This window comes from Arachis ipaensis, chromosome B01, assembly GCF_000816755.2.
Source record: "Arachis ipaensis cultivar K30076 chromosome B01, Araip1.1, whole genome shotgun sequence".
Taxonomy (NCBI): domain Eukaryota; kingdom Viridiplantae; phylum Streptophyta; class Magnoliopsida; order Fabales; family Fabaceae; genus Arachis; species Arachis ipaensis.
The window spans coordinates 27,653,621-27,665,073 of NC_029785.2; the positions used below are offsets into that span (position 1 = coordinate 27,653,621).

The following is an 11,453-nucleotide window of genomic DNA, read 5'->3' on the forward strand; positions in this document are numbered from 1 at the left end:
TTAAATACTCGGTTATCAATTTTAAGGGGTTTGTTACTTGTTACCCGAGGTTTAAATACACACTTTATCCGGCATTACATGGTCAGGGTCCACGTCCGCGGCACTCTTCCCTTTCCCTATCTGGTTACCCAGCTAGGCCGTCGAGCTGACGTGCCATAGGAGGATGCTGATGAGAGGCCACCTGCTGCAGAGTGCAAGAAGCTTATCCCGCACAGCAGGAACTTCCTGGCCTTGGGCTACAGACCTCCATTCTTGACTGCCACTGCTGATGATACAGCTACACCATCTGCCGGTCCCTCTTCCTCCACTGCTGCACCACCTACCTCTGCCACCACCACTGCACCTCCACCTGCCACAGAGGCTGTCTATCATCTGGTGCACCACTTATTTCGACGACTTGACCAGATGGAGCGTCGTAACAAGTGATGCTATGAGCACCTGAAGCTGATGATACGATCCGGTGACATCCCCTCCGAGCCTGACACACCATCCGAGGCATCTGAGGAGGAGGCGGATGCACCCGAGGCAGAGACCCATCCCCAGGGAGAGGCAGAGCAGGCAGACACCCAGCAGGCAGCACCCCAGTAGATCCAGGCAGCAGACCCTGAGATCCCCATTCAGACAGCCCCTCCTCTCCAGCAGCCGGACATTCAGCCAGCCACCACAGAGACCCCAGCTACCATCCCTTCTAGTGATGACACCCCTTCACACCCTGCTTGAGTGAGCATCAGGGACGATGCTTCATTTTAAGTGTGGGGAGGTCGCCATCTCTGGCGTATTATTTTGATGAACCACTACAGACTCTTTTTCTTTTATTTTGGATATTTTTCTGTATTTTTCTCTCTATTTTTATTTTTATTTTCTGAGTATTTATACATTGCTACTTTTATGTATTTTTACTCTACTTCTGCATTTTGTATTTTTAGTTCATATTTTAGCCACTTAGTACTGTGGGCGAAGATGATATAGCTGATGTAGGTTTCTTCTTTTTTCTATAATGATTTCTTTACTCCCTTTTTTAGTATTTATTTTTTGATTAATGTTGCTATACTCAATACTACTTAAGCCTTGGAGGGATTTTTGGCTTTCATAATCACTGAAACAACAATTATAAACACTTTAAGAATGTGATCAACATAAAATTACAGTAATTTGAGAATCAGCCTAGTTAGCCAGTGCAATTTGAGGAGAACTTCACTATCTTCAGCTCTTTTTTAACTATTTGTTTTTCATAAGAAAATATCTGCTATATATCCTTTCTTTTTACTTGCAAACCTAGAACATGATGAATTAATTGTGCTCACATCTTGATTTTACAGATACTTCTTGACTTCAATGACTTAGCGAAGATCCCTTATTTCATAGAGTATGTCAGAGAATTGCAGCGAGGCTTGGTTAAGTTCAGGTAATTACTCTCCATCTTAAAATTCAGGCTGCTTGATTGTTTTGTAAATATCACATGATTGAATATGTATATTTAATATAGTTAATATGTCAAAGTTGTGAAGTTGTTAATAACAAAAATAATTTTCAGAGACGAGATAAGTGGTGAGGTAGCAAGCAGAGATATAGCTCCACCATTGATTCTTCCAAAATTGCCTGGAAGATTCTACTATCTATTTGGGAAGCCAATAAGCACAAAAGGGATGGAGAACATGCTTAAAGACAGAGAAGCTGCCAACAAACTATACCTTCAAATTAAGTCAGAAGTTGAGAACAATATGTGTTACTTGCTCAAGAAAAGGCAGGAGGATCTGTATAGGAATTTCATTGATAAGAGGTTATATCAGACACTTTACCCTCGCTCTGAATCTGATCAAACTCCAACATTCAAGATTTGAATGAAAAATGCTTCATGTGCTACAATATTCTTGCTCTTAGTGTATTCATAATAATTATTTTGAAGCTCATTATTATGTACATGCATGATGATCATATTTATAATAGTGAAATAAAAGAAAATTATGCTTTCTTTGACGTTTAAACCTTGAGTTTTGATGCAATTAGAGGCATAAAATTCTGGTATACTACAGTTAATTGAAACAAAGTTAAGAGCTAGTATGTTCATATTTATAGCAAAGCTAGCACTATTTTCTTTTGAATAATCACAGATTTGGGGAAGAAATGAGGCCAGTAAAGCTGACAACCAAAGTATTTGGTATGCAAATAAAAAGAATGTAGCCATCTATAAATTTATTTTTTATCAGTTCTGTATTTATCATATCCGTATTATCATATCTATACAGTCAAGTTGGATACTTAGATATGTTTTTCTTTAGGAAAGTGATGTATAATGGTTATTGTCTTGGCTCATGATCATTGATATTATTTTGACATGTGCAAATTTGTTGTACTATTAAATTTATGCAGGCTATGCCCCAGCCAAGAATGACTTTCTATTTTAGAAGGTTTGTTTCCAAAAATGGTAAGGGTGGGGGAAGTCAATTCTTGAGGATTTTTCAGTGTTATGTTGTCCCACTATTGGATTGCTAATATAACATTTGGGGTAAAATTTTATTGCACAGATGTGTGGAAGGGCAGGGCGACCACCATTTGATGATACAGGCTTGGTTATAATCATGACAAGGAGGGAAACGGTGAACCGAGCTACATTCGCATGCATTTTTTACTGTCCTCCTTCTCTTAATCCTTTGAGTGATCACTTCTATGTGTTATTGTCCTATATAATGCTTTTTTTCACTTTTACTCTCCCAAAATTCAATTTACTCTTTTTATTTCAGGTTCATTTGTATGAGAATCTCTTAAATGGATGTGAAGTAGTGGAATCACAGTAAGGCTGCCTCTTTCTAAGTCGAAGAAGGATATGATGGCCATGTTGATCCTGTTATGTAAACACGCTTCATTTACGGTGGTTTCTCATTATGATATTTTCTTCAAATAGATTGCTTCCATGTGTGACGGAACATTTACTTGCGGAAATAGTTCAACTGACAGTAACTGATATTACAAAAGCAATTGAGTGGTTGCAATGCTCATACTTGTATGTTAGAATGAAAAAGGTATGTAATTAAGAATGTCTTTCAGATTTATCATTGAGTTTCTCCAATTTAGTCTGATGAAAATTTTTATCTGAAAGCAGAACCCTGAGAACTATTCAATTAAGAAAGGAATTTCTGGTGATCGTTTAGTGAAGCATGTTCAAGGTGCAATTGTTGTCCTGCAGTTGAGCTTATAGCTTTCTATTTTTATCCCTCTCTTTCTCCAAGGTTTTTGTTTTCCTCCTATTTCCCTTCATTAATTATTGAAGCTATGCTATGTTAGATATTTGTGTTAAGAAAGTTAACGAGTTATCTCAGCACCAAATGGTAGAGATTGATAAAGATGGTTTCCTCTTGAGCCCATTAGGTATGTTATCTTCAAGTATAATTTATTATCATGCTATATTTACAGAAATTAGAATCCAAACTGGTTGCTGATATTTCCTTTTCTACTGCAGATCCTGGGAGGCTAATGACAGTATTATTTGAGATTTGATACTATGAAACAGATAATGAGGACACCTGAAAACTGCTGTCTAGAAGATGCACTTCATGTTATTTGCTCTGCAGAAGAAATTTCTTGTGCGGATATTCTCATTAACTGTTTTAGTGTCTAATGCAAATATCACCCTTGTTAGCCCCCTTGAGCCTTTAAATCCCCTTTTTATTCTATTAGCCACACTACTAGCCTTAAGCTGAAAAACAAATAAAAATCCCAAGTTGAATCCTTGGTTAGCTTAAGATAGAAAATTATGAATAGTTTAAATGTGGGAAACCCATTGGGAACATGGATGATAAAAACAAAAGGTAGAAAAGTTGAAAAGAATAAAGCAACTCAAAATAGGAAATTTTGGGAAGCATGTTCGTAAAAAATCAAATTAATTAAATTACCATGTGCATTTAAAAAAAAAAAGTTATTTTTCAGTATTTAATAAAGGGAATACAAAAGAATTCCCCAAACGCAAAATAAAAGCAATGCACATGGGATAAAAATAAAAATTGAAACATGAGCATGTAACATCCAAAAGTGGGAAAAATATGGGAAAATAGGTAAAAAAGTTTTGTGTTACTAAGTATGTATGTTAGGTGAGATCTTAGTCTAATTAAGGATTCACTTATTAGCTCACTTAGCCTTATACAGATATCCTTACCTTTACCTTGGCCCCATTACAACCTTAATTAAAGACCTCATGATTTTTGGTATGACTGTATTCTATAATTATTGATTGGTTAGATGAAGAATAAAGTTATAGAAAAGAAGAATAAAAAGAGGAATAGAGTGATTAACCCAATAAACACTGAGTGACTAGAGAGTAAACACAAATCCAGTGAGGGCTCAATAGCTCATTAACATTTATCTCTGTTTGAATTATCTAATTGTCTTGCAAGTTCATAAAATACTTTTTCTCCCATCTCAATTGTAAAAGTGCTTATTGATTATCTAAGGCTTGGCTATATATACATATATGACTCCTTGAGAATGTGAATTAATTTAACTACCTGTAAGCTTTATATATGAGTGAATAAATTAGAATTGCATGTTACATTTAGGTAGTTGCATTTAAGATTAGATTGCATTGCATAACATTCCATCACTTTAACCTTACTTATTACCTTGGATTTAGTATGAGGACATGCTATTGTTTAAGTGTGGGGAGGTTGATAAACCCATATTTTATGATATACTTTGTGCTTAATTTGAGTGATTTATTCAATCCTTCACCCACTTATTCATATTAATTGCATGGTTTTACTTCTCCTTCCTTATTATGTCACTACAAGAAAAAAGGCTTATGGCCACGCTTTTATGAGGGTGGCGATTGAATAGAGATTTGGCCACATTTTTTTTGCTACGCTTCAAAAGCGTAGCGAAAAGGGTCAATGGCCACGCTTTTATGAGAGTGGCAATTGATGCGAGATTTGGCCACATTTTTTTTTGCTACGCTTAAAAAGCGTAGCCGTAGAGAGAAACCGGCATGCTTTTAAAGCGTAGCAACAGGGTTTTATTTTGTAGCGTTTATAAAGCGTAGCCGTTTCCTACAAGCCTTTTGGCACGCTTCAAAAGCGTGGCCAAAAGGTGCCCAAAAAAAAAATTTAAGAAGCTCGTACACCCTTCTGAGTTATAAGTTCAAATTAAAAAACCACCTTCTTCCTTCAAAGAAAGACCTAACCCTTCAAAAGCCCCAACGCGACGATGCCACTCCGTTATGCCTCGCCGTAAACCTAACCCTTCTTCATTGTGCCTCGCCCTCACCGCGACGACGACACTCCGACGACATTCGGACGACACTCCGTGCAGAACGTCGCTGTGCTCGCAATCCCTAACCCTCATTCTGCGGTGACTCCCTCCGCTCACTTGCCGTCGCAAACCCGCCGTCGATGCTCCCTCCGCCGCCGCTCCCTTCCGTCGCTGCAAACCCTAACCCCTCAAGCCAGCAGGTAGCAGCGTCTTCATCCCCTGCGCCATCGCGTCAAGCCCCTTCGCCCTCCATCGTCGAGGCCCGTCCAGCCGTCGTCATCCAGCGCCTCTCACTTTCTGGCAGCCACCACGTCTTCCTCCACTCCTCCCTGCACTCTGCCACTCTCTGTCTGCATCATCAAGAATGGAGCCTCTAACTCAGGTTGGTTCTTGATTTTTTGTTCTCTGATTTCTCACTGCTTCTATTTGTTTTTCTGTTCTGTTCTTGAGTTAATTCTGGTCTTTTCAAATTACTTAAGAATAATTCACATATTCTTCTATATCCTGGTGGTCAACGCGAGGCTCTGCATTATAAGGTGCATCAAGTTTCCAAAATTGTACTCTCAAAGAATCCATGAGTTGATGTGCATACAGTAGTTAAATATTTCTGTACTTTTGTGACATCAAAACATGCTTGTCAAAATTTGAGGGCAGCTCTGATTGTGTTCCCATTTGTTGTTTAGGGGGAAGAGTACAAGGTAATTTGGCCGGATCATCCAGAGTTTGTGCGTATGGCGGCGCGATTTGGCACTACAATCGTGCCATTTGGTACTGTGGGCGAAGATGATATAGCTGATGTAGGTTTCTTCTTTTTTCTATAATGATTTCTTTACTCCCTTTTTTTAGTATTTATTTTTTGATTAATGTTGCTATACTCAATACTACTTAAGCCTTGGAGGGATTTTTGGCTTTCATAATCACTAAAACAACATTTATAAACACTTTAAGAATGTGATCAACACAAAATAAATTACAGTAATTTGAGAATCAGCCTAGTTAGCCAGTGCAATTTGAGGAGAACTTCACTATCTTCAGCTCTTTTTTAACTATTTGTTTTTCATAAGAAAATATCAGCTATATATCCTTTCTTTTTACTTGCAAACCTAGAACATGATGAATTAATTGTGCTCACATCTTGATTTTACAGATACTTCTTGACTTCAATGACTTAGCGAAGATCCCTTATTTCATAGAGTATGTCAGAGAATTGCAGCGAGGCTTGGTAAAGTTCAAGTAATTGCTTTTCATCTTAAAATTCAGGCTGCTTGATTGTTTTGTAAATATCACATGATTGAATATGTATATTTAATATAGTTAATATGTCAAAGTTGTGGAGTTGTTAATAACAATCAAACAATTTTCAGAGATGAGATAAGTGGTGAGGTAGCAAGCAGAGATATAGCTCCACCATTGATTCTTCCAAAATTGCCTGGAAGATTCTACTATCTATTTGGGAAGCCAATAAGCACAAAAGGGATGGAGAACATGCTTAAAGACAGAGAAGCTGCCAACAAACTATGAAACAGATAATGAGGACACCTGAAAACTGCTGTCTAGAAGATGCACTTCATGTTATTTGCTCTGCAGAAGAAATTTCTTGTGCGGATATTCTCATTAACTGTTTTAGTGTCTAATGCAAATTTGTTTCTTCATTAAGTATTGATATAGTGTTGTACCTGTAAAATGAAGGGATACAGTTAAGACGCAATGAGAAGAAGTTTTGTCATTTGTTGCTGGATAATTTTAAGGTTGGGACTATGTCCCATAGTTTTATCATGATTCTCCATAGCTTTGTCAGTCATGTTTCACTCAAAAGCAAGCCTATTCTAATGAAAACCGACAAGTTTGGGCTCTCTCTCTCTCTCTCTCTCTCTCTCTCTCTCTCTCTCTCTCAGCGTAGCCATATAAACCTCTATTGGCACGTTTTAAAAGCGTAGCCATAATGTACAGTAGCATTAACAGCCACGTTTTAAAAGCGTAGCTGTATCTCACAGCTATTGGCACGCTTTTAAAGCATAGCCATATGTCTTGCTATTGGCACGTTTTTAAAGCGTAGCCATATCTTGCTATTGGCACGCTTTAAAAGCGTAGCCATATTTGCCACATATGGCCACGCTTTTAAAGCGTGGCGATCTTTAAAAACGTGGCAAAAGAAAAAGCGTGGTGATAGGTCACCAAAAGCGTAGCAATAGAGCAACCGGCACCCTTGCAGTTGTGACCCTTTCAAAAGCGTGCCGGTAGCTCAAAAAGCTTGGCGAAAAGCTATCGCTACGCTTTTTTGGACTTTTCGCCACGCTTTAAAAGCGTAGCAAAAAGCTTGTTTTCTTGTAGTGTGTGATGTATGTGAAAAACATGTTTCCTATGCTTTAAAATTAATTATTTTAATTACCTTTATTTCCATTCGATGCCGTGATTAGTGTGTTGAGTAGTTTCAGATCTTCTAAGGCAGGAATGACTCAAAAGATGGAAAGAAAATATACAAAAATGGAAGGAAAGCACAAAACGGAGCCCTTGAAGAAACTGGTATCCACGCGATCGCATGGACGACACGATCGCGTGCCAAGCGCGAATCAACAGCGGCGCGGCCGCATGACTAACGCGACCGCGTGCCTTAAGCAAAACGAATATGACGCGGTCGCATGACTGACGCGACTTCGTGGCAAGGAAAAGCTCCGAACGACGCGACCGAGTGACTCACGCGGACGCGTGACAGAGGCCACGCACCAGAAATTGCAAAAAAACGCTCCCAACGATTTCTGAAGCCTTTTTTGGCCCAAATCCAAGTCTAGAAGACATAGACCAGAGGTTATGAAGTGAGGGAATGCATCCATTCAGGGAGAGCTTACCAATTTCTACTTTCCATGAATTAGATTTAGTTTAGAGAGAGATTCTCTCTCTCTTTAAGATTAGGATTTAGATTTAGGATTTTTATTCACTTTCAGGATTATCTCTTTGATCAGGTTCAATATTCCTTTTTTTTTTTTTATTTTGAAATCTAATTATGAATTTTTCCATGTTACAGATTACTATTTTGAATTAATGTTATTTGAGGTATTTTAGTTTATGATTGCTTTAGTTTATTTATTGGTTGCAATTATTCCTATCTGAGGATAGTTTTATTCCAACAATTTTACTCTTTTCCCTTTTGGTCTTGGTTAAGAAAGCAGTAACTCAGGAGTTATCTTAACTCAACATAATTGATAACTGTTATCTTTGCTAATTGAACTGAGTTTCAATAATCCCAACCTTTTCTCAGGAAATAAATAGGATTCGAAGATCAAACTAATTAGTCCCTTAACTTTCCTTTACTTTAGTAAAGGTTGACTAAGTGGAATTAAGATTCAACTTTCATTGTTATTGATAAGAATAACCAAGTCTAAACATCCAATTTCTCATACCTTGCCAAAAGTTTGCTTTGCAGTTATTTATTTATTTTAATTGCCAATTAATTTACCCGCCATTAAGTCACTTGTTCCTCATTCTTGAAACCCCAATTTACAATCTTCATAACCAATAATAAGAACATACTTCCCTACAGTTCCTTGAGAAGTCGACCCGAGGTTTAAATACTCGATTATCAAGTTTAAGGGGTTTGTTACTTGTGACAACCAAAACGTTTGTAAGAAAAGTTGATTGCTTGGTTTAGTAACTATACTTGCAACGAGTATTTACCATAACTTCTAAACCATCAATCAACTGCTCTCATCACCGACCCCGATGTGGAGGTCTTTGAATGGCCCGGATAGTGTCGTTGGGGCTGTCCCGATTTCGGTTACTCCTCCACCTCCTCAGGATGCAGCGACAGGGGTGAAGTTGGTCCCTTTGTGACTTCTATTTTCATGCTTTTAAATTATGTACTGATGTGGTCCAATCTGCGGGCCTTTGAACACTTTTATTATAATAGTCTGTAGTTTGGATGGTTTGACACTTCTAGTTGCTTCTTAGCAACCTTTAGTTTTTTGTTAAGACACTTTTACTCTTTGGTTGCTCTTGGCAACCTTTGAGTTTTAATGCTTAAGTTTTTAAACTTCTGGTTGATTGCTTTGGTAGCGTAATGGTTGTTTCCTAGGTAGTGTTCATGAGGAACCTTTACCTTTTGATTGCCTCGTTTGAACCTTTCTGGCTATTACCCTTCAGCTCACCTTGAGGTAGTGTTCCTATGCGAACTTCTACCATTGCTTGGTGGTCCATGCTTTTTAGTTATTTTGACAACTTTTAGCTAGCGTTGGCATATTCGGCCCTTAGTTGTATTCCATCAACCTTCCTAGGTAGCGTTCTTTCTGGACTTTTACTTTTCAGTTGTTGTTTGGGCGACCTTTGAGCCTTTTTGTAGCTGGGCTTGTAGTTGCTTCTGCTTTTTAAGTAGTGTTCTTTTCGAACTTCTATCTTTTAGCATAGCAACTTTTAAGAGTAGTGTTCGGATTCTGAACTTCTACTTTAGAGGTTCTTTTTGAGGACTCGAAGCCTTTTGGGCTTTGTCCGACCTTTGTGTGGTCGAAGTAGGCGTTATTCCTTTTTCAGTGTTCCTTTTGATGGTCCGACTTCTCTGTCAGGCCTTTTCAAGTTATTTCTACAACTACATTTTTTGTCCGACCTTGTTGGGTCACTTTGTACGAGTTGCTTTTATAACTGCTCACATTAATTTGAACCTCGTCGCTTCACCTCGCCGACCTTTCCTGGGAGGGGGTATTTTTGCGTTTTTTCGAGCATAATATAATGCGCCTTGGTAGAAAACATTTTAAGGAATAGTAGATCTTGTTAGAAAAAAATGCAATGAATTGAAATAAAATGTAAATAAGTTTCTATACATATGTGGTTACCTTGTGAGTCGGTCTGCCCTTAGTTCTTAGTCTGGTGCCTCGCTAAAAAACCCTTTGTTGGGGAAAAAGAGTACACCTTGGCTCAAGACCTTTCTAGCTATAGTACCTTCTCAGGTTACAGGAGTGCTAAGACGTCGGGAGCTCCCACCCTTGGAGGTCGGCCACCTTATAGTAACCTTTTCCTAGTACTTCTGTGATCTGTTATGGTCCTTTCCAGTTGGTGTCTAGCTTTCCTTCTCCCGACCTACCTGCTCCGATGTCATTTCAGATCAATTGGTAGCGAAGCTTTGTTGGATTACCTTTTGGTTATACCTTAGTGCCATTCAACGTTTTAGGGTTTCCTCCCTAATCCGAGCTCTTTTTCGGACTTCTGGAAGCAGGTCGAGTTCTTCTTTCTGTGCTTGGGAGTTGATTTCCTCATTGTAAAAGATCACCCTGGGGGTTGCTTCATCTATTTCAACGGGAATCATTGCCTCCATTCCGTAAGCAAGTCGGAAAGGCGATTCACCCGTGGTGGAGTGCGGCATTGTCCGATATGCCCATAGGACTTGGAAGAGCTCCTCGGCCCAGGCTCCTTTCGCGTCCTGTAGTCGGCATTTTAACTCGGCCAATATGACCTTATTTGCGGCCTCAGCCTATCCGTTAGCTTGTGGGTGTTCCACCGAGGTGAACCGGTGCTTGATTTTCAGATCGGCTACAAGGTTTTTGAAGCCTGTATCAGTGAACTGAGTCCTATTGTTTGTGGTAATGGAGTGGAGGACCCCAAACCTTGTAACAATGTTTCTGTATAAGAATTTCTGACTTCTCTGGGTGGTGGCGGTGGCCAGGGGTTCTGCCCCGATCCACTTTGTAAAGTAGTCTATTCCTACGATGAGGAATTTGACATGCCCTGATCCCTGGGGGAATGGACTGAGGAGATAGAGCCCCCACTTTGTGAATGGCCAGGGTGAGGTGACGCAAATGAGCTCTTTGGGTGGGGCTTTGTGGAAGTTGGCATTTTTCTGGCGTGGAGGGCATGTTTTGACGAACTCGGCCACTTCCTTCTGTAGGGTCAGCCAGTAGAAGCCGGCTCGGATCACTTTCTTGGATAGTGCCCGAGCTCCGAGGTGATTGCCGCACATGTCACTGTGAATGTCTTCTAGGACCTTGATGCCAAGGCATCTTAGGCTAGTTTCACTAGCCTTTTTCTTTTATTTTTAGTTGTTTTATGCATTTTCTTGAGCCTTAAGTAATCATTTTGGGCCAAATAGTCATGCTTGTCTTAAATCATTCAATAGAAGGAATGCTTGCAACTATGGGCAGAGATGTGGCTGATTTGAAAAGCTTTAAGGAAGAAGTGATATCCAACTTACAAAATCAAGGTGCTGCTATTCAAAAGCTAGAAGCACAAATTGG

The 11,453-nt window shown here is 39.2% G+C and overlaps 2 protein-coding genes across 7 annotated transcripts; both read left to right on the plus strand.

The window, feature by feature from the left end:
• On the plus strand, positions 932–7,092 carry LOC107628097 (DExH-box ATP-dependent RNA helicase DExH17-like). 6 transcript variants are annotated; one of them, XR_001617598.2, is made up of 9 exons: positions 2,087–2,158; positions 2,371–2,425; positions 2,526–2,791; positions 2,903–3,020; positions 3,101–3,164; positions 3,283–3,366; positions 3,458–3,508; positions 6,765–6,837; positions 6,928–7,092. XR_001617598.2 is itself a non-coding variant. In XM_016330915.1 (8 exons), the coding sequence occupies exons 2-7, from the start codon at positions 2,423–2,425 to the stop codon at positions 3,493–3,495; spliced, it is 573 nt and encodes a 190-aa protein (XP_016186401.1). In that variant the 5' UTR covers positions 2,087–2,158; positions 2,371–2,422; the 3' UTR covers positions 3,496–3,508; positions 6,765–7,091. The 6 variants fall into 6 exon arrangements, 4 of the variants coding, with proteins under 4 accessions (XP_016186401.1, XP_016186411.1, XP_020975374.1 ...); XM_016330915.1 differs by having other exon boundaries at positions 6,765–7,091; XM_016330925.2 differs by lacking the exons at positions 6,765–6,837; positions 6,928–7,092 and having other exon boundaries at positions 2,526–2,597; positions 2,742–2,791; positions 3,458–3,617.
• LOC110270410 (acyltransferase-like protein At1g54570, chloroplastic) lies at positions 5,137–6,759 on the plus strand. Its single transcript, XM_021119720.1, has 4 exons — positions 5,137–5,620; positions 5,922–6,035; positions 6,386–6,471; positions 6,603–6,759. The coding sequence occupies exons 1-4, from the start codon at positions 5,603–5,605 to the stop codon at positions 6,757–6,759; spliced, it is 375 nt and encodes a 124-aa protein (XP_020975379.1). The 5' UTR covers positions 5,137–5,602.